Genomic DNA, 26,245 nt, shown 5'->3' on the forward strand with positions numbered 1-26,245 from the left:
TCTTAATCCTCATTTTACAGATGAGGTAACCGAGGCCAGTGAAGTGACATGCTCAAGGTCAGCCAGCAGACAAATGATGGAGCTGGCATTAGAACCCACATCACTGTGACTCTGAGGACCCAAAGGGCTATAGGTTCATTTTTGGGGAGGAGATCTCAGTCGACTAATGATATTTTTAAGTCTCCCAAAGGACATGCTTTCACGATATTTGAGGTTAAGAATCAGAAGCCATCCAAGAGCATCATTTATGATGACTAACACTGCCTAGGGAATCTGACAGAGCTTATCAACATTTATCTCCCAAGAGATTTTAAAGTTCTTGACCTTGCATTTTACTCCTTGAAATTTCCTCCTAGTACCGTCAATTCCGTTCTAGCACATTTCATGAAGTAGGTGCCTATAGAGGCTGGTGAAGACTAGGGCAATATGCACTTCACACTTTACTGCTGCTTTTGGTAAACTTTCTGACCCAGTTTGACTTCATCCCAAAAGTCTAAGCCTGAGGCAAACTTGACTTCTCTGTTCCCTGCCCTTTAGCAGGCAAAATCAGCAGCCAATGAAATAATAATAATAATGATGGTATTTGTTAAGCGCTTACTCTGTGCCAAGCACTGTTCTAAGCACTGGGATAGATACAAGGTTATCAGGTGGTCCCACATGGGGCTCACAGTTGTAATCCCCATTTTGCAGATGGGGTAACTGAGGCACAGAGAAGTTAAGTGACTTGCCCAAAGTCACACAACTGACAAATGGCAGAGCCGGGATTAAAACTCATGGCCTCTGATTCCCAAGCCCGGCCTCTTTCCACTAAGCTATGTAACTGACTCGGAAAAGCCTTTGGCTAGTTGACTGTAACCCGAAGGGTTTCCCAGTCCACCCACGATGGCCCTTTGCGAAACGTCTGATATGCTCGTGTGTCCAGAAGCGCTCGTTCTGAGTTTGTCGGGTGGCCGGCAGATTTCGGTGGAAATCTCACTTACCCAAGTCCTGACCGTGAGCCCTTTCGTTGCCCTGAACGTACAGCAAGGAGTAGCCATTGTACATGATCTTGGTTCCAGGTGGGCACTGAGGGTCATCTTTTGTTTGGCTGTGCCTGGTCACAAGGAAGCCGTGGTCGACCGAAGGGGTCCCTGGTGGTCCCATAACTCCCGGTTGTCCATCAGGACCTGGTGGGCCGGTGAATCCTCTGGGGCCTGGAGAAAAGAAGTGGATTCAGTTTATTTCCCTTACTGTTGATGATGATCATCATCAGAATGATATTAATGGTGGCTTTAAGTGCTCACTTTGCGTCAAGTACTGTAGTAAGCTCCGGATAAGATAGAGGATAATCAGGTTCAGATATGGTCCCTGTCCCACACTCTGCTTCCAGGCTAAGGAGGAGAGAGAACTGATCCTGAAATCCTCATATGACAGAGGAGGAGACTGAGGCCCCGAGAAATTAAGTGACACACAGCGGGCAAGTGTCGGAGTCGGGATTAGAACCCAGGTCCCCTGACTCCCAGGCCTGTTCTGTTTCCACTAGGCCATTTTGGACTCAAGGATACGTCCGTGTCATTTCACCGTAGACTGAGCTACTTAGTAGCAGGGGGTAGGCTTTTCACTTCTAGTGTGTGTTCTCAAGGGAGGAATATGGTGCTGGCATACACCATATTCGGGGAAGCAGCGTGGTTCAGTGGAAAGAGCCTGGGCTTCGGAGTCAGAGGTCATGAGTTCGACTCCCGGCTCTGCCACTTGTCAGCTGTGTGACTGTGGGCAAGTCACTTAACTTCTCTGTGCCTCAGTTACCTCATCTGTAAAATAGGAATTAACTGTGAGCCTCACGTGGGACAACCTGATTACCCTGTATCCACCCCAGCGCTTAGAACAATGCTCGGCTCATAGTAAGCGCTTAACAAATACCAACATTATTATACAGGAGGGGCTTCATCCATGTCATTGAGGAGGAGGAGGAGGAAGTACCAAGCGTGAAATTACAATCATCGAGTAGGAATTTTACAGAAATCTCTGCAGCGATTTTCTGACAGAACACAAAAGATCCTTTTGCCCGGTGGGCCGTGGGAGGGAAGGTGATTGTACAGAACCAAAGACACCATAGAGAGTTACAACAGTAGGTATTTCCCACTAATTAAAGGTCCCCCTTCTCTTTGAGAATATTCATCCAGCCACATTTCGCTGTGGAATCATTGGCCAGTGAGTCCCTGAGGTGGGCAGGGTCAGTTTGGGCCTCTGGAGGACCCAGATTCTTGACAGGAAAGTCATGCCCTTCACACCCTTCCCATAGTACATTCCTCCTAGCTTCTTACCACCTTTCTCTCCACAGACACCCGAAGGCCATGTGTTAAGGTAATAATTGTGGTATTTTTTCAGTGTTTACTATGTGCCAAGCACGGTACTAAGCCTTGGGTTACAGACAAGATAATGTACTCTCCCAAGTGCTTAGCACTGTGCTCTGCACATAAGTGCTCAATAAGTACCATTGATTGATTGATCATGGGATTCACAGTCTAAGTAGGAGGGAGAACAGGATTGAATCTCCATTTTACAGATGAGGGAACAGATGACAGAAGTGAAGTGAGTTGCCCAAGGTCACACCGCAGACACATGGTGAAGCTGGGATTAGAATCCAGGTCCTCTGACTCCTGAGCCCACGCTCTTTCCACTAGGCTACACAAATTACATGTTGTAGAGTATTTTTCCAACACTTAATACAGTGATCTGCACAGAGTAAGTACTCAGTAAGTACCACTGACTGTGTGGTGGAAAGGTTAGGGGTATTGGATGGTGTTAAGGAGATCAAATCAGTGACCCCTTTTAGCTGTAGTGGACAAATGTAGACAGTTGTGAGCCAACCAATCTTATTTAAAGTGAGTTCCCGACACTGCTGTCTGCCTGGACTTTATAGCATCTTTAGTTCTTGGTAACCCCATCAACACAGTACCCTTCAGTCATGCCTCTCCCTCAAGAGCACAAATCAAGTTTCTCCAACTCTCAAAACAAGAATTTAAGCACTTGCTAAGTCTCTTTGCCTGACCTCTCCATTCCCTCTCTACTTTGAAATCGGATCTTAAGAAAAAAGCAGCAGGATTGAGTTCAGAATTTCAACTGCTGTAGGGTGTACTGTGATTGTATCGCACTAGTATTCAGGGTTCTGGGAAACAGGTCATTGAATTTGAAACAACAGAAGATTGGATGTCAAAAAAAACTCATTCATCAAAGTCAGTAGGAGGTGTTAAAAAAAAATCAAGCATAACACACCAGAAAACCAACAAAATGCACCAAAAGTCATCGAAACACTGAAAATCTACTGACTGTCGAAGCCTCAGTTCCTCTGACTGGACTTGACTAACACTGAAGAGGAAATGTCAGATCTCCTTGTCTAGAGAGGGTCAGGTCCTGTCCCTCCCAATCAATCAGTAGTATTTACTGAGCGCTTATTCTATTCAGAGCACTAAGTACTTTGGGAATCAATCTAGCAGGACGGATGTGAAAATTAGAGGTAGGAGAAAGCCTCTGTCTTCCCCATTCCTCGCTTGCCCCACCCATCTTATCACCTTCCCTTGCATTTCCCTCTCCATTCTTCTTTCCTTTCTTTCCCCTTTTGTCTTTCCCTCTGTCTTTCCCTCCCTGTCGCCCCTAAGGCAAAACTGGAGAGATCATTTTCAGGAGAAACTGGCATACAGTATCTCCAAGTGTTTGGGTTTCATTGTCCCAAACTTAAACCCTACTTAAAACTCACCTTCTCCAAGAGGCCTTCCCAGACTGAGCTCCCTTCTCCCTCTACTCCCTCTACCACCCCCCCTTCACCTCTCCGCAGCTAAACCCTCTTTTCCCCCTTTCCCTCTGCTCCTCCACCTCTCCCTTCCCCTCCCCACAGCACTGTACTCGTCCGCTCAACTGTATATATTTCCATTACCCTATTTATTTTGTTAATGAATTGTACATCGCCTTGAATCTATTTAGTTGCCAATGTTTTTACTAGATGTTCTTCCCCTCAACTCTATTTATTGCCATTGTTCTTGTCTGTCCATCTCCCCCGATTAGACTGTAAGCCCGTCAAACGGCAGGGACTGTCTCTATCTGTTGCCGACTTGTTCATCCCAAGCGCTTAGTACAGTGCTCTGCACATAGTAAGCGCTCAATAAATACTATTGAATAAATACTATTGAATGAATTGTCGGAGACAGAGTTCTGGGCTGGATGGATTGCGGGACTGACCCAGAAATCGTACCGCCTGTCATTCCATATTCCTCCCATTTCCTTCTCCTCTGCCCATTTCTCTGTCTTACCTTCTCCTTACATGACATGCTTGGCTATGATATAGCCAGCCATTTCCTGACCCGTGCATCTGGGCTGGGCAGACCAGGAAGAAACCCCCCAGATTGGAAATGGGAGCTCTGTAAGGACGGGGATGTAGGGCTATGGGTTAGGGAGCCTTGGTAGATGAGGAAGAAGAGGAGGAAAACAGTGAGAAGGTAGATTCGAGAGCAGTAGGCAGGGAGAGTTCTGCTGTCTGGTTTCAGACTAGCAATCCAACTTTTCCCAGTGAATGTTTCAGTGGTTCAGTTTTTCTCCCAACAACTCCATTTGGCTTCGGTCTGAGAGTTCATGCATTCATTGTCATATTTATTGAGCCCTTACTGTGTGCAGAGCACTGTTAAGTGCTTGGGAGAGTACAAAATAATGATAAACAAACACATTCCATGCCCATGATGAGTTTACAGTCTAGAGTTCTCCTCTTCATCTGGGCCCGGGCCCCTAAAACTTTAGAAACCTAATTTTTCCAGCTAAAGAAATACATGAGTAAACCTACCAGGTGGACCAACGGGTCCTGTTTCTCCTTTCTGTCCGGGTGCACCATCAAAGCCTGGGATGCCGGGTGGTCCGGGGATCCCCGCAGAGCCAGTCACACCTAGAGGACGGGAGCAAAGGCCCCCCAACCAACCGTTTTTCCTCCGCCTCTGCCCCCAGACCACCACCCTCTCAACCCAGAGACCCACCATCTTGGACCCGGGAGAGCCATATGACCCTAAAGCCCCCATCGGTCCCAACCCTCGAGAATCATCCCCCGTGCTTGGAAGAGTTGGGCGATGCTCATCAGTCAGACAAGCACCGTGGTTTCTCTGCTCTCACCGGGAGCCTCGACTTGCTAAAAGTCGAGGCTGAAGCAGAGCAGAATGTCCTGTCATTCCTACCTTGTTGTCCTTTGGGACCCGGAGGGCCGGGGAAACCTTTGGGGCCTGCCGGGCCCACCTGGCCGGGCAGCCCGGGTTCTCCTTGGAGCACCTGGGAAGGCCCGGGGGCACCAGGGGGGCCGGGGAGACCTGTCGGGATGAAGGACGCAGTGAGAAATCATCCCCATGCCGGCACCTTTTCAGGTGGGACCGTCGAAGATTGGAGCCAAATGGTCTCTTGGTGACAGTGGATCTGGTGGTTTCTGCACCTACCTTTAGCTCCAGGGAAACCTTGATCTCCTCGTTCTCCTTTGAAGCCCTGGATCCCGGGGGAACCTTTTTGACCTACACAGAAAGGGAAAACATCCAGGTGAATGCCAAGAAATCCACAGGGATGATGTGATCGTAGAAAATGCCACCTCTTTACAGAATGTCACCCTGCACCACTCGATCCCTGCTGGTTGACTCTGTGGAAGGAGATGGAGAAGGAGGATAATAATAATAGTAATTATTGTTATTATTATGGTATTTGTTAAGTGCTCACTTATGTGCCAAGCACTGGGGTAGATACAAGGTATTCAGATCGTCCCACATGGGGCTTAGTCTCCATCCCCATTTTATAGCTGAGGTAACGGAGACACAGAAAAGTTAAGTATTCATTCAACAGTATTTATTGAGCACTTACTATGTGCAGAGCACTGTACTAAGTGCTTGGAATGAACAAGTCGGCAACGGATAGAGACAGTCCCTGCCGTTTGACGGGGGGAGACGGACAGACAAGAACAATGGCAATAAATAGAGTCAAGGGGAAGAACATCTCGTAAAAACAATGGCAACTAAATAGAATCAAGGCGATGTACATTTCATTAACAAAATAAATAGGGTAATGGAAATATATACAGTTGAGCGGCTGGTAATGCTGGTAATAATGCTGGTATCTGTTAAGCGCTTACTATGTGCCAAGCACTGTTCTAAGCGCTGGGGTAGATACAAGGTAATCAGGTTGTCCCACGTGGAGCTCAAAGTTTTCATCCCCATTTTACAGTCGAGGTAACTGAGGCCCAGAGAAGTGAACTGGCTTGCCCAAGGCCACACAGCAGACAAGTGGCGGATCCGGGATTAGAACCCACTACCTCTGTCTCCCCAGACCCTGCTCTTTCCACTGAGCCACGCCGCTTCTCGGTGACAAGCAGCAGCAGCTGCACTTGGTACTTAGTACTAAGGGCAGTGACTTCAGCAACCAGCACAGAGGACAAACCATCCAAACTGAATGCCCACCAGACAGTAAAACCACGAACAGAAATGAACCATGGGCCGCTCTGGTTTCACTCAGTCCGTCTTGAAGACGCTCCAGTTTTAGTCAAATTTGGAACAACTGCATAGAAGTCTGCTTTGATTCATAGGAGGGTTGGAATAGAGATGTGTGTAGGAGAGACAGAGAAAGTAAGATTGTGTGTGTCCTTGCAAGCTGTTCTTCATGCTACTATAAATCAACCATATTTCTTGAGCGTTTACTGTGTGCAGAGCACTGTACTAAGCACTTGGAAGAGTATGATACAACAGAGATAGACACGGTAACCACTGATGGGGAGAATGGATTCAGGTATGAGATTGAAAAAAATTCAGTGACATACACACACATTATCACCATCTATAGTTTTTGTACATATAGCTATATATACACACAATCACACGCAATAAGCATATTGTTTTTATGCACACATAGGCCTGCCCTGAAACTTCTTTTCTTACCTGGAAATCCTGGAACTCCTGGAAGTCCCATGTCACCTTTAGTACCAGCTGCTCCTGGCACACCACCAATACCCTGTGCCAGAGACAAACAGGATTCAGCCACCGGGGTCACAGTCTATCCCAACACATACCCAGGGCTCCTCTAATTTAGGGAGCAAGGAAAGGGTTTCAAGCAAGTTATGCCATTTTTTTTTTTTTACTAGAAATCCATTTCCTCTAAAAGCCCAAGACTCTAACTTGATTGCCTTTATCTTACTATTCAGTAAAAGGCTGAATCTTTCAATACTTTCTCTCTGTCACTTCTCTGCTGTGTAGCTCTGGGCAAGTCATTTAACTCCTCTTTGCCTCAGTTACCTTATCGGTAAAATGAGGATTAGTACTGAGTCCCTTGTGGGACATGGACTATATCCAATGTGATTAGCTTGGATCTACCCCAGTGCTTAGTTTAGTGCCTGGCACATACTAATAATAATGATGATGATGATAGTATTTGTTAAGTACATACTATGTGCCAAGCAATGTTCTAAGCCCTGGGGTAGTTACAAGGTAATCAGGTATTCCCAAGTGGGGCTCACCGTCTTATCCCCATTTTACAGATGAGGTAATTGAGGCACAGAGAAGTGAAGTGGCTTGCCCAAGGTCACACAGCAGACAAGTGGTGGATCAGGATTAGAACCCATGTCCTCTGACCCCCAAGCCCCTGCTCTTTCCACCAAGCCAAGCGCTTAACAAATACCTTTAAAAAAAAAAAGGAAAGGGAGAAAAATGTGGACCTGAAAATCTAAGTGAAGGTGTCCCGCAGGATACATACATGTAATATGTTCCATGAAGATGTAGCTGGATTTTCAGTCATCACAGTGAAAGATTCGTTTTCCCAGAGTGTAATCTGTCACTTTTCTGTCCCAGAACCAATCAATCTATGGTATTTACTGAGCACTTAGTGTGCAGAGCACTGTACTAAGCAGGTGGGAGAGGACAGTACCTAGAGTTGGTCTTTGCCCACAAGGAACCACTCCTGACATGCAGACCAGCCCCTGTAGTCACCAAAACTTACATTGTCACTCCCTCCCTGCCAGCCCTCGGCCCTTCCCCTCCATTTTTCTTAGGGATATATTTGACATCCTTGCAACCCCCAGTCTCATTCCCCTCCAATAATAGTAATACTACTAATGATAATGATGGTATTTAAGCACTTACTATGTGCAAAACACTGTTCTAAGCGCTGGAGGATACAAGGTGATCAGGTTGTCTCACGTGGGGCTCACAGTCTTAATCCCCATTTTACAGATGAGGTAACTGAGGCACAGAGAACCCTGAAACAGCATGGCCAAGTGGAAAGAACAGGAGCTTGGGAGTCAGGGGACATGTGTTCTAATCCCGGCTTCGCCAGATGTCTGCTGTGTGACTTTGGGCAAGTCACTTCACTTCTCTGGGCCTCAGTTAGGTCATCTGTAAAATTGGGATTAAGACTGTCAGCCCCATGTGGGAAAGGGACTGTGTCCAGCCTGATTTGCCTGTATCCATTCCAGTGCTTAGAACAGTGCCTAGCTTGTTAGCTTTAAGCCTAAGCGCTTAAACACCACAGTTATTATTATTATTACATTGATTTTTTAGCAGTGACTGGGTACGGTGGCAGGCGGGACTAAGCAGCTGCACATTTCATTTATTGTAATTGCTCAGAGCCGGTACTGTGCCCATTCTTGACAGTTTACGCAGTGTTTGTATTCACACACCAATCTGCCTTTGAAAATCTGGGCTTCGTCAGAACATGAGGTCAGCAAACATCTCACCCTTTGAGAACAATCCAAATGTTCAAATGTAGTTTGTTCCCTTTTCTCTAAGGCTAGATTTCAAATATATTGCAAAGATAGAGAGAAAGCTCTTTTTCTTTTTGTCTTCATAACTTTGATTATTTGAAACAACTTCTCACTTTCCCGCTATTCTCTTTCCATTTCGGCGCTGGCAGTGATACCTTTTTTTCCTATATTTTCTATCTTATACAGATTTGGTTTCACACTTGGACTTCATGAAAAAGTCATAGGAAAAATGCCATTCATCAAGTCTTCTTAGTATTTGTTGACTTGTAATAAAGATATCAATTATATTTGCCTCCTACCCACAGAATGAAAACTGGAATATATAAATAACAGAGAAATTACTCCCGATGCAACCATAACAGAGTAATAAGCAGGCTGAAAACAAATGTATATACTTGGCAATTTCCCGATGCACACGCAATGTACAGCAAAATAAATATGTCCTAGAGGAGAGGCAATGAGTCAGAAGTAAGTATTGCTATTTGAAACCAAAAGTTGTGAGTTCAGGGTAAATTATTTGTAAGCCTGTGATAGAGTGAGGAGTGTTAATGAGAAGCAGCGTGGCCTAACGGATAGAGCACGGGCCTAGGAGTCAGAAGGACTTGAGTTCTAACCCTGGCTTGTCGTTTATGAAGCCAGAGGGAGGATGGGGTGAGGGGTCAGTTATCTGACACAGAGACTGCCAAGAAGAGTTTGAACTCAACTAGCCCAAGGAACAAGCAGCCAGTGAGGCTTTAGACTGTCAATGTCAGTCCATCAGAGGCATTTATTAAGTGCTTACTGTATGTGCAGCCCTGTACTAAGCGCTTGGGAGAGTACAGCACAACAAAGTCGGTAGACGTGCTCTCTGCCCACCACAAGTTTACAGTTTGGAGGGGGATACAGACAGTAATATAAATAATTTACCATCCGTCATTTAAAGATATGTACATAAGTGCTGTGGGGTTGAGAGTGGGGTATATATCAAACACCCAGAGGTCACAGGATGTGATGAGATTTCGAGATGGAGAGGAGGAAAGGGAGATGGGAATTGAATTCATACCAAAATGGATTAGTTCCCTGAAAATGACAGACGATGACTGTTAAGCTTTAAGGAAAACCAGCTGAACAACTTACGGGCAAGCCCTGAATTCCTGGGTCACCTTTGTCACCAGCAGGGCCGCGAACCCCCGGCCAACCTGTACTTCCCTTTTCTCCTTTGATTCCATCTAATCCTGGATGTCCAGGAGGCCCCATAGGACCCGGAAGACCTACAAGTGGAAAAAAAAAACCACACACACAAAACACACACACATTCTTCTTTAACCCCGACAGTTTGGGCAACCGCCAAGACTCTGTGTTGCAGTGCACGTCATAAGCCCGATCGCACGTGACCGCTGGAAAATTGTGAAAGCACAGCAAATAGGGGGATGGAAAATTAGCTCCACCAGTTAGCTGTGTCCACTGGGGAAATTAGAGAAGGCCCAAAGAGAAGTCTTGTACTAAAGATCAGAATGATAACCCTTAATATGTAACAGGTGCCTCTAAATGACTGACTCTCACTGCTCCCAGATGTAATGGGAAGGGCGGAGGGAAAATCAGTGTCTAGAATGAAAACATGGTCATTTGGGTGCTTCTGAAACTACTTAGAAAAACCGCATTCATTTGTCCAAAAGGTCAAAGAGTTCAGTCTGAATTAGTGAAAAGTTTCAAAAGTAGCGATAGCTTTTAATTTTGGTTTTATGACTAAGTGGAATGAGTGCTTTCTGTGGTATGTGTTGGGGGTGAGGGAGCATTATCTCCCAATGATCGTTAAGCAAATTATCCCTTTCATCCCTGACTTTCCTCTCTGACATTACTTTAAATGTGTCGGAGGCCAGCTGGTTTAACCGGAACTATTCTGAATCATCCCCACACTGACCCCAGCATACCATTCCTGGCTTAAAAAGTCTCTTGTGAGGGTTTGTATTTTGTTTCTCGAAGTAGACCAAAAAGGTCTCTGCTTTGCCTTCATTCAGCAATTCTCGAGCAGACATGTTGTGGTAGGGTTCTCCCACCGAATGACAGATGGAAGGCCAGCTGTCATGGCCTCACACATGCAGGCCTTGAAGTATCCGAATAAATCGTCTTGTGAAGAAACTGGGGCAGCACCTCTCGACAATCATGGCATCATTTCCCCTGGCTTGGGAGTTGGAACTGTCCCAAGATGGCCACATGCTACCGGACGCTGCACTCACTCCCGGGCCGTGAGGCCGTCAAATGCATAGCACCGCTCCCTTACCGGGTGAGCCAGGTTGTCCTTGTGGACCCCGATCTCCTTTGGGACCTCCAACAGCTTGGCCTGGCATTCCGGGGGGTCCTTGTTGACCTTGGGGACCGGGAAGACCCATGAATCCTTGGTCTCCTCTGGGACCTGGAATTCCTGGACTTCCTGGCGATCCAGGAAAACCCAGTTCTCCCTTGGAACCTAAGGAATAAAAGATGGACAAGGGTGAAATACACTGTCGTTATTTGGAGAAATGCGTACCACGATTATTGCTCCCCTTACTTATCATTTACTTATTTTTGCGGCTTGTCTCACCGACTAGGGTGTAAGCTCCTTGAGGGTAGGGATCGTCTCTAGTAATTCTGTTGTACTCTTCCAAGCAATTATTACAGTGCTCTGCCCAGAGTAAGCGTTCAATAAGTACTATTGAGTGATTACCAATAAATAACCCTGGGCTTTTTCTCTGGCATGTCCAAATGATGGATTAATCTTTTCACTTTCTAGCTCCTTTCCAGAACTAAATGACACCCTAGACCTATACTATGTCCATTTTTAAAGAAGAAGAAGAAAACTAGAATTCCAGGAACCTGGATTTGGGATATTGCCCCGTGCTTCCAGTCATTTCAATGTGAACTTAGTGACAGGCTCTGTTGGGTTAGAATTATGAGATGGGTACAAATCACTGTTCTAAGCACCTTCTGTAGGCAGAAAGGCCTAGTGGAAAGAGCATGGGCCTGGGCTCAGAGGACCTGGGTTCTAATCCCAGCTCCACTATTTGTCTGCTGTACAAACTTGGGCAAGTCACTTCACTTCCTTGTGCCTCAGTAACCATGTGGGACAGGGACTCCATCCATCCTGATTATCTGGGATCTACCCAAGTGCATCATACAGTGCCTGGCACAGGGTAAGCGCTTAACAAATACCATTGAATCAATCAATCAGTGGTATTCATTGAGTAATTACTATGTGGAAAGCATTGTAGTAAGCACTTGGGAGAGTACAATATAACAGATTTGGTTAACATGTTCGCTTCCCAAGGACACTAGGCTAGCATCTTAGGGTCTATTATGTCCAGAGCACAGTGGTGGGCATTTGGAGAACAGATAGGAGGGGTGGAAGACAAGCTCCTTGTCCTTGTCCGGGGTCTAATGGATTTCCTGGCAAACTCCATCTCTCCCACTTTCAGAGCTCTGTTCCTTTATCGAATAAGTCAAGTGGACCTTATGGCCCCGATCCCCTTTGGGACCCTCAACAGCTAGACCCCACGCTCTGGGGTCCAGATAAAGATAGCCCTGGGAAGTGACACCCACCGCAAAGCTTTCTGGAAGTAGCTTCGCCCAGCCCTCGGGAAGCCTCAGGGATCTGGTTTGGGCAGCTGGACATAGTGGCCTGACTTAGTGAGGCCTGACTGGGTCCAACCCAATTAACTTGTATCTAACCCAGCGCTTAGAACAGTACTGTAGTAAGTGCTCGACAGGTACTGAAATCATCACGGAGCAGGCTGGTGATCCCCTGGCACTGAACTAGAGCAGGCCTGGTCTCTGGAATCCCTGAGGGCAAGGGACTCGGTTTGGCCCATGGCCCCAGAAACTCTGTGAGAGGCTCTGTAGTCCCACTAGGCCCTGGGGTACCTATAGGCCAAGAGTCTGCACTGCTGTGGAAAATCATGTCTCAGAAAGGTTCCATCAGGGCCATCCTGGAAATCTCACCATCCCCAACTCGACTTTCTCCTCTCGTACCTCCGAGCCATCGCGTGCTTCTCTCGCCCTCCACTCCATTCCTCTCCACCAGTTACTCCCCCCTCCTCCTCCTTCAAAACCCCACCCACTCTCACTTCACCCACTTCTCCCTGACTCCAGTCCCTCAGTCAGAACCACAGATGATAGCCACCCCTTCCCCCACAACATGGCCTCCTCTGCTAGGCTCCCAGGCTTAACCCCTAGCAGGACTCCGACCAGTCCCGAGAGGCTCTCCTTAGAGCTGAAAAGGTTCCGACTGGTGGCTTTCTGGCCCCTTAGCTCTTTGACAGGCTCCTTTCCCTGTCCTCAAAGCAGCTGCACCTCCCCTTGAACATGCCTTGCTAATTCTGTTATTATTGTCCTCTTTCTAACGTTTAGTATAGTGCTGTGTACATAGTAAGCTCTCAAAAAGTACCACTGTTTGATCCCAAACTCTGTGGGTCTCTCAGTATGCTTTTGGTGGGTTTGGGATACTGAGGGTTCCTTTTGCTTCTGGGCTTTGGCCTCTCCCAGTAGTTTCTAAGATCCTTGAAGGCAAGAACTTTATTTGTAATTCCCCTCACCACTTCAGGCTGTGTATAAAGTGGTGGTTACTTTTCCCGGGGCAACCCCATCACCTTCTGACTTTTCCCTGGATTGATAATGCCTGCCATCCTCCAGCTAAATGATCAGATCGTCTGTCTCCAAAATAACAGCGGCCAAATTCCGAGCATTTCCTGTCATCATTATCGTAAGAAATGGACAGAGAAAGCGGTTGCCCTAACTCTTACACGTCTGGTCGACCATTACCTTTATCTCCCTTGGAGCCTGGAAATCCTGGACGTCCTCTTCCTGGAAGACCTACAAGACAGAGGTCGCGAGGGTGAGTAGATATGCAAGAAATAAGCCAAGGGGAGCCCCAGTTGTCTTCCCACTCGAAACCCAGACCCCCCACTCCAAGCATGCCTTGAACCTGTGGGGCCTGGGAGTTAAGCGGAGGCTGCTGACGCCACCTCAAACTTTACTTAGACCATTGGGAAGCTTTGGATATGACTTGGCCCGATAGCCTGGGGGAATTGTGTCCTGAGGCCCCTCTTGGCCTCCTTTACCACCCAACTTGGTGGCTTCTGAGCTTTGCCTTTTGTAATAATGATAATAATTGATAACTGTGGTATTCATTAAGTGTTTATATGTGCCAGGCACTGTTCTAAGTGCTGGGGTAGATACAAGCAAAAAGGGTTGGACAGAGACTCTGTCCCACATAGGGCTCACCGTTTTAATCCCCATTTTACAGATGAGGGAACTGAGGCACAGAGAAGTGAAGTGATTTGCCCAAACTCGCCCACAAGACAGTGATGGAGCAATGATTATTACCCAGGTCTTTCTGACTCCCAGGCCCATGCTCTATCTTCCAGGCTACAGTGTTTCTATAATTTTTATACTGTTCTCGTACTTACAGAATGTCATCCTTTCTATTTTGACTGTCGCCAAATGCTTCCCCTCTTTATTCTTGGATTTTGAGCCCCGGGAAGGCCAGGGACCACGTCAAACTCTCACCTTTGCATTTTTCCCAGCACTTAGTACAGTGCCCTGCCTATAGACAAGGCCCAATCAATGTTATTACTTCTACTACTAGCAGCTTGGCCTAGTGGAAGGAGAACGGTCCTAGGAGTCAGAGGACGTGGGTTTAATTCCGGCCCCTCCACTAGTCGGCTGTGTGACCATGGGCAGGTCACTTAACTTCTCTGTGCCTCAGCTACCTTATCAGTAAAATGGGGATTAAGACTGGGAGCCCCTTGTGGGGCAGGGACTATCCCCAAACTGATTACCTTGTATCTACTCCAGCATTTAGAACAGTGCTTGGCACGTAGGAAGTGCTTAACGTGTACCACAATTATTATTAATTAATATTATTACTACTACTACTTTAAGCCACTTCCATAGTTAGGGTTTACCTGAAAATCCACCAGCCAGTATCACAAGAAATGCCACCATTTGCCAACCAAAAGTTGTGTTGTTTTGGGATGAACCCAAAGTTACCCCCACAGGCTTAATGGCACTCTTTGAGCACGGTTTTTTGCAATGGTAATCCCTTACCTGGATAAAGACCATTTGGAATTGTTTACCAGACACTCAACTAGCACCTGTCTTCCGAAGATCCCCAGAACTTGTCAAGATTAATCTGTTTCCAATAGTATTCATTGATTATCCTTCACTGCTCCCTTGCTACTTAATAAAATGATACCTGCCCTTATCTCAGCCCCCACTGGAATCAGGAAAAGGGAGAATCTGATAGGATTTGGAGCAGGTGAGGGATTTACTGGAATAAATCTGGTGGGAAGAGGGCAGGGGAGCCAGGAGAGAGTGAGGTGACAGAGTGGGAATTAAACTCCTGCCATCCTTTTTCCACTTCTGTTTGGGAGGCTGAAATCCCGTTTGGGTCCAAGCTGAGGAGCAGCGTGGCCTAGGGGAAAGAGCACGGGCCTGGGAGTCGGAGGACCCAAGTTTAATCCCAGCTCTGCCACTTAACTGCTTTGTGACCTCAGGCAAGTCACTTCACTTCTCTGTGCTTTGGTTTCCTCATCTGGTAAAATGGGGATTCTAAATCTGTTCTCCTTCTCCCTTAGACTGTGAGCTCCACGTGGGGCAGGGACTGTGTCCAATGTGATGGTCTTGTATCGACTCCATCACTCAGTACGGTGCTTGGCACATACCAGCCACTTAAAATTCCATAATTATTATCATTAGTTGCCCGTTCTGGCACTCCCATTAAAACAAAAAAAATCACTCCGCCATCAAAAGGTGGTGACAGCAACACAAAGGGGAGCTGTTTGGGATTTCACCTTGCCACTTCCTGTAAGATATGGGGGCCATGGATCTGAGTAGCTAAGGGGAAGGAGAGGCCATGGTGCTTCCTTTCATTGTGACCTAGAGGATAGAGCATGGGCCTAGGAGTCAGAAGGACCTGCGTTCTAATCCCGGCTCTGCCTTTTGTCTGCTGGGTGAGCTTGGACAATGCACTTTCCTTCTCTGGGCCTCAGTTCCCTCATTTTAAAATGGGGTTAAGATAGTGAACCCAGTGGGGACTTTGTCCAACCCAATTACCTTATGTATACCCCTGCTCTTAGCACAGTATCTGGCACATAATAAACACTTAAATACCACAGTAATAATAATAATTATTATTAAAAGGTTGTCTTAACACATGGCAAGCGTTTGACCCAGAAGTGGAACGATTCAGGAAGCAGATGGGTGGGGTATACCTGGTTCACCCTTCTCGCCAGCTGGTCCAGGGATTCCGTCGCTCCCGGGTTCACCTTTCTGACCAATGGGACCAGAAGGTCCTGGCTGGCCGGGATAACCTGAAAGAGAATGACCACTGTTAGTGATTCATCCTTGGGAAATCCCATCAGAAGTGCAAATGGATGACCTGCCCCCTACAATTACCGATGGGATTTCTTTGAGCCGAAACCCAATTTCCCCTTGTTTACCCCAGCCCAGGATCACCGCCATCCGAAATTTTGAAGGAAGACACGAGAGTCGAGCTAACTCAACCACAACTGACCATTTCAGGGGTGAGTTGTAGGATAAAGGAGGAAAAGCCACCTCTCAGAAAATGAGCATGTAACTTTTAGAGCCACTGGATAGTTTTTTCTAACTACCTACAGAGTCAACACCAGTACCGACATTCACCCCACAAGGTGGTTATTTTGGGATGTCCTAAGGAATTCAGAGACTATCCTGGGCTTGTCCCAAACCCTGTGACTTGGCAGGGCCTGGCAGGTTGAAGGGGGACCCTACCTGTATGGCCTTTGGGTCCTGGAAGGCCATCCAGGCCGGGAAGTCCTTTGTCCCCTTTTTCCCCAGGCAGTCCCGGACTTCCTGTTGGAAAGAGGAGCACTGTTGGTTTTCCTAGCCTTCTGCTTGACCGATCTGGCCACGCTTCGAGGAAGGGAGCAACGTCTCACTTGCCTGGGTAGCCCAAATTCCCAGGCTGGCCTCCGGGACCGGGTGGGCCGGGCATTCCTGGAATTCCTGGGCTGCCTTTATCCCCCTTCTCTCCAGGGGTTCCTGGAAAACCGGGAACTCCTGGATCTCCCTGGGAGGAGAAATAATACACCCTCAGGCACACTTGATACCAACCCTCCCAGCCTGATGGTCTGGCTGGGCATATCTTCCACAGAGACATGTATTGGAAAATCATCCAGTATCAGAAAATATCATTTCTAGCTTCACGTATGGCACTTCAGCACCTCCTGGGTATTCTTTTAAGTACTTCTTCCTAGGTCTGTTTATTGTTATATTGTACTCTCCCAGGAGCTTAGTACAGTGCTCTGCACACAGTAAAGCTCTGAATGCAATTGACTGACAGACTTTCTCGAATTTATTTTCATGGTCTGTTTCCACTAGATTGTAAGTTCCTTGTGGTCAGGGATCATGTCTTCTACACTTAGTGTACTCTCCCAAGCATTTATGACAGTGCTCTGCACACAGTAAGCCCTCAGTAATTATTTTTGATTGATTGATGATCAATTGATTATTTGCATAAAGGCCAACTTGAGAGTGAACTACTTTGATCTCGAGTGGTTTGAAAGGGCTCATCCCTAAATCCTCATTATTACCAGGCAATGATTTAGGTATTTGTGGAGAGTCTTATGTCATTTGAAGAAAAACTGTGACAAAATTGCACCGACGAGAACAGATGATCCCCTTGGGGTCACCCAGCTCACAAACAAACACTTTTCAGAAATGACTCTATCATCATTTACAATCAGTTGCGTTTAAGTTGCAAATGTGGAAGGAGGGGCTTCTGCCTATCTGTAATTTCTCTTAATGTCTGTCTGGCCCGCTAGACTGTGAGCTCCTTGAGGGGAGGAATAGTGTCTGCGGACTCTACCGTCCTCTCCCAAGTGCTGTGTCCAGTGCTCTGTGCACAGGAAGTGCTCGATAAATACCACCGAGCGACCGATTGAAAAGACAGTCGACAGTGAAGGAGGGGATACCTTGTCTCCAGGATAGCCCGGAATGCCGATTCCAGGGTCACCAGCTACTCCTTTCTCTCCTTTTGAGCCTTTGGATCCGGGGAAGCCGGGGTGTCCTGGGGAGCCTGGCAGGCCAGGGACACCTTTTTCTCCAGGTTGACCTGAAAGCACAGCAGGCAAGTGCTCACCCCAAGGCAGACCAGCCCTCAAGCCCCAATGCAAGCGTTTCCTTCCCGCCAAGCTCTTGGTTCTTGAACAGGAGGAGCCATTGGTAAATGCGGGTCAGCTCCTGAGAACCAGGAGAAAAAGCCCTGGTCATCCAGACCAAAGGGGCTAGAAGCAGGAGAAGTAGTGTGGCTTTGTGGATAGGGCACAGGCCTGGACGTCAGAAGGACCTGGGTTCCAATACTGGCTATGTCCTGTGTCTGCTGTGTGATCTTGGGCAAGTCACTTCACTTCTCTGAGCCTCAGTGACCTCATCTGCAAAATGGGGATTAAGAGTGTGAGCCCCACGTGGGACGGGGACTGCGTCCACCCTGATTAACTTGTGTCTACTCCAACACTTTGAACAGTGCTTGACACACAGTAAGCGCTTAACAAGTACCATAATTATTATTAGATAGTGGGGGGAGGGAAGGATAGGGTTAATGGTGAGCTGTCCCTGATGGTAGGAGGTCCCCATTTTTAGAGGAACCAGCACCCCTAGATAAGAGAGACTTGGTGGAGCCCATTGGAAATGGACGAGGAACCCCTTAGGGATGGAGCGGACCTGTGCCCTCGCCAAAGCAACCGCATAAGTGTCTTGGCAAAGATGATGATTTTTTCGTAGCCAGGGGCTCATTTGATTGGTCAAGTCAAGCGGGCGTAGCTCACGAGTGCATACTAAGCACAGTGGACAGTGTGGGCAGAGAAGGTGGTGACCCACATCACTCCATCCTCTGAGTGGCACTCATGCCAATCATGGGGGATAAAATGGGAGCCAGAGTCCAGAACCCTTGTGCTCTCACACTCTCTCCCTCTTCCTCCCTCTCACTCCTGCTCCTGTTTCCTCCCTCTCTCCCTGCCCCCCCCCCCCCCCAGATGTCTTGATATTTGGGTCTCTACAAGGCCTTTGGGTATTTTTTGTAGCCATCATTCTACAGGGGCTTTTCCATTTTGGTCCCTGGGGCCCTGGGTGTTTTCCCCAGAGTCAGCACGTCAGGGTCCTGGTTCTTTGGGTGGAGAGGGGTGTTTGGCCTGGGGACAAGGGTCTGCGAGGGACCAAGGTCATGAAGTCAGCTCTATTCACACGACTGGTGTCGTATGCTGTTGGATAATTCGGTGCCCGAATAGCACCGGCATCGCTTGGGGATGGGGAGCTGGAGGAGGAGTCCCTTGGGATTCTGGCTAACAATGGAAACGGGATGAGAGGAAGCAGGAGAGCCCAAAACCACCTCCGAACTCTGCGCGCTTGCCTGGGGAGTGCTCAATACTAATCTTTCACATCTATCCCCGTAAAATAAGGGCATTTCTTTTAAGCACTTACTATGTGCCAAGCACCATTCTAAGTGCTGGAGAGGATACAAGTTAATCAGGTCCCTCAGGGGGGCTCACAGTCTAAGCAGGAGAAAGAATGGGTATCGAATTGCCATTTTGCAGATGAGGGAACTGAAGCGAGGAAAGTTAACTGACTTGCCCAAGGTCACACAGAGCAGGAATTAGAACCCAGGTCCTCTAACTCCCAGACCCGGGCTCTTTCCATTACTCCATGCTAGGTTGGATCTCGTTCTTCTGATCGGAGCAGGGACAGAGAGACACCGTGGCTACGTACTCCTCCCCCTTCCCGGTGATCATCTCCTAGCCGTCCTGATTCCGGGCTGCCGTATGACAGATGTATGTCTCTCAAGAACCCCATTTTACCTGGCATGCCCATTCCTCCGGCCGATCCTTTAGGGCCTGGAGATCCTGGAAAACCTGGGGATCCATCGAGACCTTGATCACCCTTAGGTCCTAATAGAGAATGGAGAGAAAAATAACGTCAGTTAGGGGTGGTTAGAAGGCTCCAGGACACGGCCCATATGACTGGCAGAGTCTTGACTCGTATTCACCCTCCTGCCTCCCGGGGTGCCAGAGAAGGGCATACAGACCTGGATGGCCAGGAGTTCCCGCCTGACCAGCTTTCCCTGGCATTCCTGGAGTTCCAGGGTCTCCTCTTGACCCCTTGTCCCCAGACGGACCAAGCTGCCCTGAGGGAAGCAGAAATAAAAACGTAAAGACATGTACTGCTATGTATGTCCATGTACCTAATCTCCCACTTTTACATCTTTGCCCATCTATTTTTAAAAAGACGGCTGGACTCACTCTGGCATCTTTCAGCCCTCTTGGTAGCCTGGGTTTACTCCCCAAGTTTAGTACCAATCAATTTAATCATGGTCAAGCTTTTATTACAGGGCTCTGCACACAGAAAGCACTCAATAAATACCACTGATTAAAGAGTTCATACAGGTGAATTTCAATAGCACCTTCTTCCCTCCTGTTTATGGTCCTTTTTTTTTTTTTTTTTTTTTTTTTTACCTGGGTGGCTGTTCAATCCAACCTGTCAGAGGTGGGTTTCGGCAGCTTTCTACCTCACCTCCATGGAATCAGTTGGCAAGAAGCAGCTTGAATAAAATTAGGTTGTGCCCTAAAGATTTATGCAATATATACCATTTGAAGAGGGACTGAAATAAGACTCTTACAGATCGAGTTTTCAGAAAGTTATTCGGTTAGGAAAAGTGTTTCTTTTTCTTGTTGCTAGACAGGAGGCAATGCATATGCTTTTTTTAAGAGTGACTTGATGACATTTTCGGTGTAAATATAGTCCTGAAACACCAGCGTGCTTCAGAACCTATTGTGTGATAGTAGTAATCGTAGTATTTGTTAAGCACTTACTGTGTGCAGGGCACTGTACTAAGCACTGGGAAAGATTACACAGGTGGCAATTAGACCATGCCCCTTGAGGGGCTCACAGTCTCTGCCTTCGAAGCTCACCGCCTTTGTGGATTAAAGACTTGGATACTTTTAAAATTGTCTCAAAGCTAAGTCTACTTTCCACTCTTGACATCTCTTCATCCTTCTACCTCACTGTCCTTTAAGACAGAAAGCGCCTTGTGGGAAGGGAATATGTCAACCAACTCTGTTGTACTGTACTCTCCCAAGCACATAGTACAGTGCTCTGCAACTAGTAAACCCACAGAAAATACCATTATTGATTACTCTTATTGGTAGCCGTGCTAACGATCCAGTTAGACTGTAAACTCCTTGAAGACAGGGATCATACCTACCACTTTTTTATATTGCACTCTCCCAAGTGCTTAGTACAGTGTTCTGTACTCAGTGTAAGTACACAGTACTCAGTAAATACCACTGTAAGTACTCAGTAAATACCACTGGTTGATTGAGAAAGCCAAACAACCTACCAGATTGTCTTTTACAATACTGCCACAGTGAATTTTTCATATAATACTTAAAGAATCAAGGGTTTTAAGTTTGAGTTACGGGAAAGAGCACAGGCCTGGGCATTAGGAGACCTGAGTTCTAATCTCAGCCTGCTGTGTGATGTGGAAAAGTGCCTCAGTTTCCTCTTCTGTAAAATGGGGATTCATTACCTGTTCACCCTCCTACATGAACTGTGAGCTCCATATGGGACAGGGACTTTGACCTGATTATCTTGAATCTATCTTAACGCTTGGTACAGTGCTTGTCACATAATAAGTGTTTAACAGAAAACACAATTACTATTATCATTAATAATAATAATAATTACAATAAAGTTAGGAGAGAGAGTTTAGTTTACTTTCACATTACTAGCAGGATTATCTCTCTAGACCCAGATTAAAAGCAGTCTATTGTATTTCTTGAGCACTTACTGTGTGCAAAGCAATGTGTTAAGCGCTTGGGAGAGTCCAGTATAACAGTGTAACACATTCCCTACCCACAACAAGTTTACAGTCTAGAGACAAGCTTACGGCCAAGAGCAGTAATAAGACAAATGCAGAGAATTGTGTTTCTAAAAGTAAGGTGACATTCTTTCTGCTGACGGGCTAACAGAATGCACTGAGGACCAGCAGCCTGAAAACTTTCTGGTTAAGCACGCAGCCCTGACTGACCACCAAATTCCATGAAAGTGGAGCCGCCTTTTGACTAAAAGATCAGTGGGCCTGACTAGTTTTAATTTGTTGACCAGCTCCCAGTGGACGGAGAAGAAAGCCCATGCTTTTCTATCGGGATTTACTATTTATTTGACTCCACAAGAGAACAGGAAGCAGAAAGCCAAAAAGCCCAAACCAACAACAAAAAAACCCCTCTCAGATCAGATTTAAGAGAGCTGAATTAATCCAGTGCATCCAATCAGTTTCAAGCTTTTATTCACTCTGCTCCATGATTACATAAAGAAGCTTACTTAAATGAAGTGTAATGAAGAAAGAATGGATTTTGTTCTGCCTGTGCTGTTTTCACTCTGTGGATTTCATTTTGTTACTGTTTCGTTGGGCAAAGGGGAGGCAGGGAAAGGGCTCGGCAGGGGGAAGACTGAAAAAGGTGTACGTTTGTGTGTGTTGTGGGGGACAGGCCACAGGATAGAGAAGCAGCGTGGCCTAGTGGAAAGAGCATGGGCCTGGCAGTCAGAAGGACTTTGGTTCCAATCCTGGCTCTACCACTTGTCTGCCGTGTGACCTTTGACGAGTCACTTCAGTTCCCTCATCTGTAAAACGGCGATTAAGACTGGGAGTCCCCTGTTGGGTAGGGACTGTGTCCAACCTGACAACCTTGTATCTATCTCAGTGCTTAGGGCAGTGACTGCCGCATAGTAAGGGCTTAAATACCATAAAAAAATTCGAGAACTGACCCCTTAAACAAATCCTTCTTTGAAAGGGAGGTGGGGTTTAAATGAACACCTAGAGCTTCCAGGACCTGGCCACCCCTGAAATATACCATGAGCAAGAGAAGACTGCTTTTAACTTGTTGCTTGTCATTGGTGACTTGGGGTCAAGACTGGACTTGGGAGTTGGGGATACTTGTCTGAGAGGACTGACCTAGTGCCTGTCTGGCAGATGATGGAACACTAAAGTGGACTTTAACCTGACTCAGAAGTCACTTTTCCTAACGATGCTCACTTAGGCCCATTCAGGATCCTTCCTCTTTTTATATTGACAAGGCACATCACCTCCCGGGATGTATAATGTCTTACACGTGTTTCAGGCAGCTTCCAGAGTCACACTATTAAAAGGCTGATGTCACGATACTGAGTAGTCGAGGAAAAATAAGTGAAGAATTGAAGAATTATCTGAAGAATTGGCTAAAACTGGCAAATCCGGAAAATGCCGGCCAATAAAGTCCTGTTCCTCTACAGCCATTTCTTGGCCTGAATTTTACGGTGGCATAATTTAACTTCTTCATCATAGATACACTTCAAAAGTGGGACAGAGACCACCATATTCAGTATTTGTTTTGAAAACACCAGGTCTCTGAGGAAATGAGAAAGGAACAGTGTAGCCTTGGGGGTCAGAGGATCAGGGGTTCTAATCCTGATTCTGTGAATTGCCTACTGTGTGACCTTGGATGAGCTGCTTAACTTCTCTGTGCCTCAGTTTCCTCATCTATAAAATGGGAACTAAATGCCTATTCTCCCTTCTACTAACTCTGAGCCCCATGTGGGACAAGGGGCTGTGTCAGATCTCAGAGTCTACCCCAAGGCCAAGAACAGTAAGCACTTACAAATATAATAATAATACAAATAGTAACAACGATAATAATAATAACTCCAAAAAGGAAATCCATAAGTGCTTCTGGGGTGCAGTGGTTAGTCATTTTTTCCAGAATCCGAATGGAAGAGAATAATGGTGAAACAGGTGGTCTAGTGGAAAGAGCGCGGGCCTAGGAGTCAGAAGGCCTGGGTTTTAGTCCCAGCTCTGCCAAATGCTTGCCGTGTGACCTTGGGCAAGTCACTTCACTTTTCCCTCCCACTTACACTGTGAATCCTATGTGAGACAGGGACTGTATCTGACCTGATTAGCTTGCATTGTACCCAGTGTTTAGAAGAGTGCTTGGCACATGGTAAGGGCTTCACAAAAACCACAGTTATTACTGTTATTATTATCATTATTATTGTTCTCTTAGTCTTTGTTCTCCTGTTCTCCCCTCTCCTTAGACAATGAGCCCCATGTGGATGGGGACTGTGTCCAACCTAACTGACTTGCATCTACCCCAGTGCTTAGAAAAGTGTTAGACACAAGAGTATGCGCTTACTAAATACCATAAGACCATAATACCGTAATTACCAAACATGGTATTTCCTAGCATGAAAGGCGAACAGTACCTTTTTCTCCTTGGTCGCCTTTCTGGCCCTTCATGTGGTCCATGTCCACTTTATCCATTGAGCCTGGTTTGCCGGGAAGCCCCGCATCACCCTTGTCACCTTTGAAGCCCGGATTTCCCCGGGGCCCTGTGGTCCCTGGGAAACCTTGATCCCCTGCAGAGAAAGTGGTCATAAGAGCCGATAAGAATACAGGACGTTAATAAAAGTGCTCTATGCAGGGCCTCTATATAGTCTTCCAAAACTCAACCCCAATACAAGACCCTAAAAGTAGGCCCGAGTACCAGACTTCAATAGAGAGGATCCTGAGTTTGATCCTCAGAGGGGCAGGTTTTTTCTTAGAGAAGCAGCTTTGCCTAGTAGCTAGGACACGAGTCTGGGAGTCAGAAAGGACCTGGGTTCTAATCCCAGCTCTGACACATGTCTGCTGCTGTGTAACCTTGGGCAAGTCGCTTCGCTTCTCTGGGCTTCAGTTACCTCATCTGGAAAATGGGGATGAGGACTGTGAGCCCCACATGAGACAGCATTTAGAATAGTGCCCAGCAAATAGTAAGTGCTTAACAAATACCATAAAAAAAAAAGTACAGAACCTCAATACAGGGTCCAAATACAGGATCTTAATAAGGGATCCTAATTCAAGACCCTCAATAGGGGCTCTGATACATTAAAAAAATGACCCAGAACAAAAACTGTTCATCTCCTGACCATTACCTTATCAAATATTTTGGGAAATCCTGGTAAAGTAGTTGTTATAAATAGGAGACACAATAAAGCGGTTGACCCGGAGCTGTCATACTAAGGATAAAATAACTCATAGCACAGTCACAAATCGGGTTACGTAGGAGAAGACTCTGACCCTACAGATCAGTTAGAACAGATCCTCTAAACATTTTTCACTTCCATTCTCAAGTTGTTGATTTACTCGCTCTCATCCTGAAATGTCTATACTTGCTGATCCCAGTGGCGTTTCCCCAAGTTCCGCCAAGCGCAGTAAGGATGGGTGGGTTTGGAAATGTATTCTGGGAAATCCCCGGCCAGAAAAGTTGATGGTGGTGGGGAGGGGAAGATATGGAAGCTCTTTTATTGCTCCCAAGGCCTCTGACTGGCTCCAAGCAAGACGCCACATGGAGTTAAACCTGGCTCAGAGCAGCCCAAGTGGCTTAGCCCGACTCCTCCCTCTTCCACCCGAGATTCTCCCAGGATCCTGAGGGAACCGGGCCCGCCCTGCACACACGACGCAGGAGAGTCTCATCGGGCCGATGACAGATCGATTTTTATAAATGCTAAAACCGCCTTGGGGTTATTGCCAATTCCCTCTAACATCTACGAGGATTCCGATCAAGAGAATCTTTAACGTGCTTAAATCGCAGCTGCAAACATAAGAGAGAAAGGTAGATTGAACACATCTTACAATCCAAATCCATTTCCGAAGTCGCAATTTTGTGGCCAGCAGGCAGAATTCCACTAGCTCTCTCCAGACACCGCCTCACATCCGAATGGCAGAGCTCAGCGCCAAGCCCCCTGCCTCCGACAGACATCGGGAAGAAAATACCGAACACAGACTAGTTCATCTCCTTCCCAGCGGCACGTACCTTTCAGCCCCTGGAATCCTGGTGTGCCTATCGGTCCTGGAGGGCCTGGCTGCCCGGGGGTCCCCATGACCCCCATTTCTCCTTTGAGGCCTGAGGGAAGGGGAAGAGGAAAGGCACCGTGAGCGGGCCCTGGAGCCCCACGCCGACCGTTACCGCTCCCAGGCGGCCGGGGGCGACAACGGTTATGTCTCCTTGAGCGTGCCGGCAGAACTTCCCACGGGAGCGTGCCAGCCCGAGCTTACCTGGGATACCGGGCATCCCGATGTTCCCCTGGGGACCGGGGGGGCCGGGTATGCCCGCGTGGCCCGTTGGGCCGGGCACCCCGGTGCTTCCCTTGTCGCCTTTGGGGCCTGGCATATCCAGGCCTGGAAAACCGGGGAATCCCTTCTCTCCTTTAATTCCTTGATGGCCTAGCGGTGAGAGGAGGAAACAGCCATTAGTATATGCCAGCGATCATCTCTGGGTGGTCGGCCCTTCCATTAAAGCATTCCAGAAGTATGTATCTTATCAGAAGGCATGCGTGTATTTCCCTGAGGGAAGGTGAAGTGAGCAGATAACACTTCTAGGAACAATGGGTCTCTTGACCACCCTGGGCAACTCTCTCCTCAATTGTCCCAGCAGCTGGCTGGAAGCAGGA

The 26,245-nt window shown here is 47.1% G+C and overlaps 1 protein-coding gene across 1 annotated transcript in view; it reads right to left on the bottom strand.

Moving 5' to 3' along the window:
* Window positions 1-26,245, bottom strand: part of COL4A1 (collagen type IV alpha 1 chain) — a 170,706-nt gene that overhangs the window by 13,684 nt on the left and 130,777 nt on the right. Inside the window, exons 32-48 of the mRNA XM_029048048.2 lie at window positions 25,851-26,018; window positions 25,609-25,698; window positions 24,020-24,172; window positions 19,812-19,910; window positions 19,585-19,674; window positions 17,707-17,846; window positions 16,676-16,802; window positions 16,505-16,585; window positions 15,967-16,065; window positions 13,514-13,564; window positions 11,001-11,186; window positions 9,857-9,990; window positions 6,924-6,996; window positions 5,445-5,516; window positions 5,193-5,321; window positions 4,811-4,909; window positions 981-1,193 (exon numbers count right to left, since the gene is read on the bottom strand). Coding sequence (XP_028903881.1) covers window positions 981-1,193; window positions 4,811-4,909; window positions 5,193-5,321; window positions 5,445-5,516; window positions 6,924-6,996; window positions 9,857-9,990; window positions 11,001-11,186; window positions 13,514-13,564; window positions 15,967-16,065; window positions 16,505-16,585; window positions 16,676-16,802; window positions 17,707-17,846; window positions 19,585-19,674; window positions 19,812-19,910; window positions 24,020-24,172; window positions 25,609-25,698; window positions 25,851-26,018 — 2,004 coding nt within the window. The remainder of the gene's footprint in view (window positions 1-980; window positions 1,194-4,810; window positions 4,910-5,192; window positions 5,322-5,444; window positions 5,517-6,923; window positions 6,997-9,856; window positions 9,991-11,000; window positions 11,187-13,513; window positions 13,565-15,966; window positions 16,066-16,504; window positions 16,586-16,675; window positions 16,803-17,706; window positions 17,847-19,584; window positions 19,675-19,811; window positions 19,911-24,019; window positions 24,173-25,608; window positions 25,699-25,850; window positions 26,019-26,245) is intronic.

This window comes from Ornithorhynchus anatinus, chromosome 20, assembly GCF_004115215.2.
Source record: "Ornithorhynchus anatinus isolate Pmale09 chromosome 20, mOrnAna1.pri.v4, whole genome shotgun sequence".
Taxonomy (NCBI): domain Eukaryota; kingdom Metazoa; phylum Chordata; class Mammalia; order Monotremata; family Ornithorhynchidae; genus Ornithorhynchus; species Ornithorhynchus anatinus.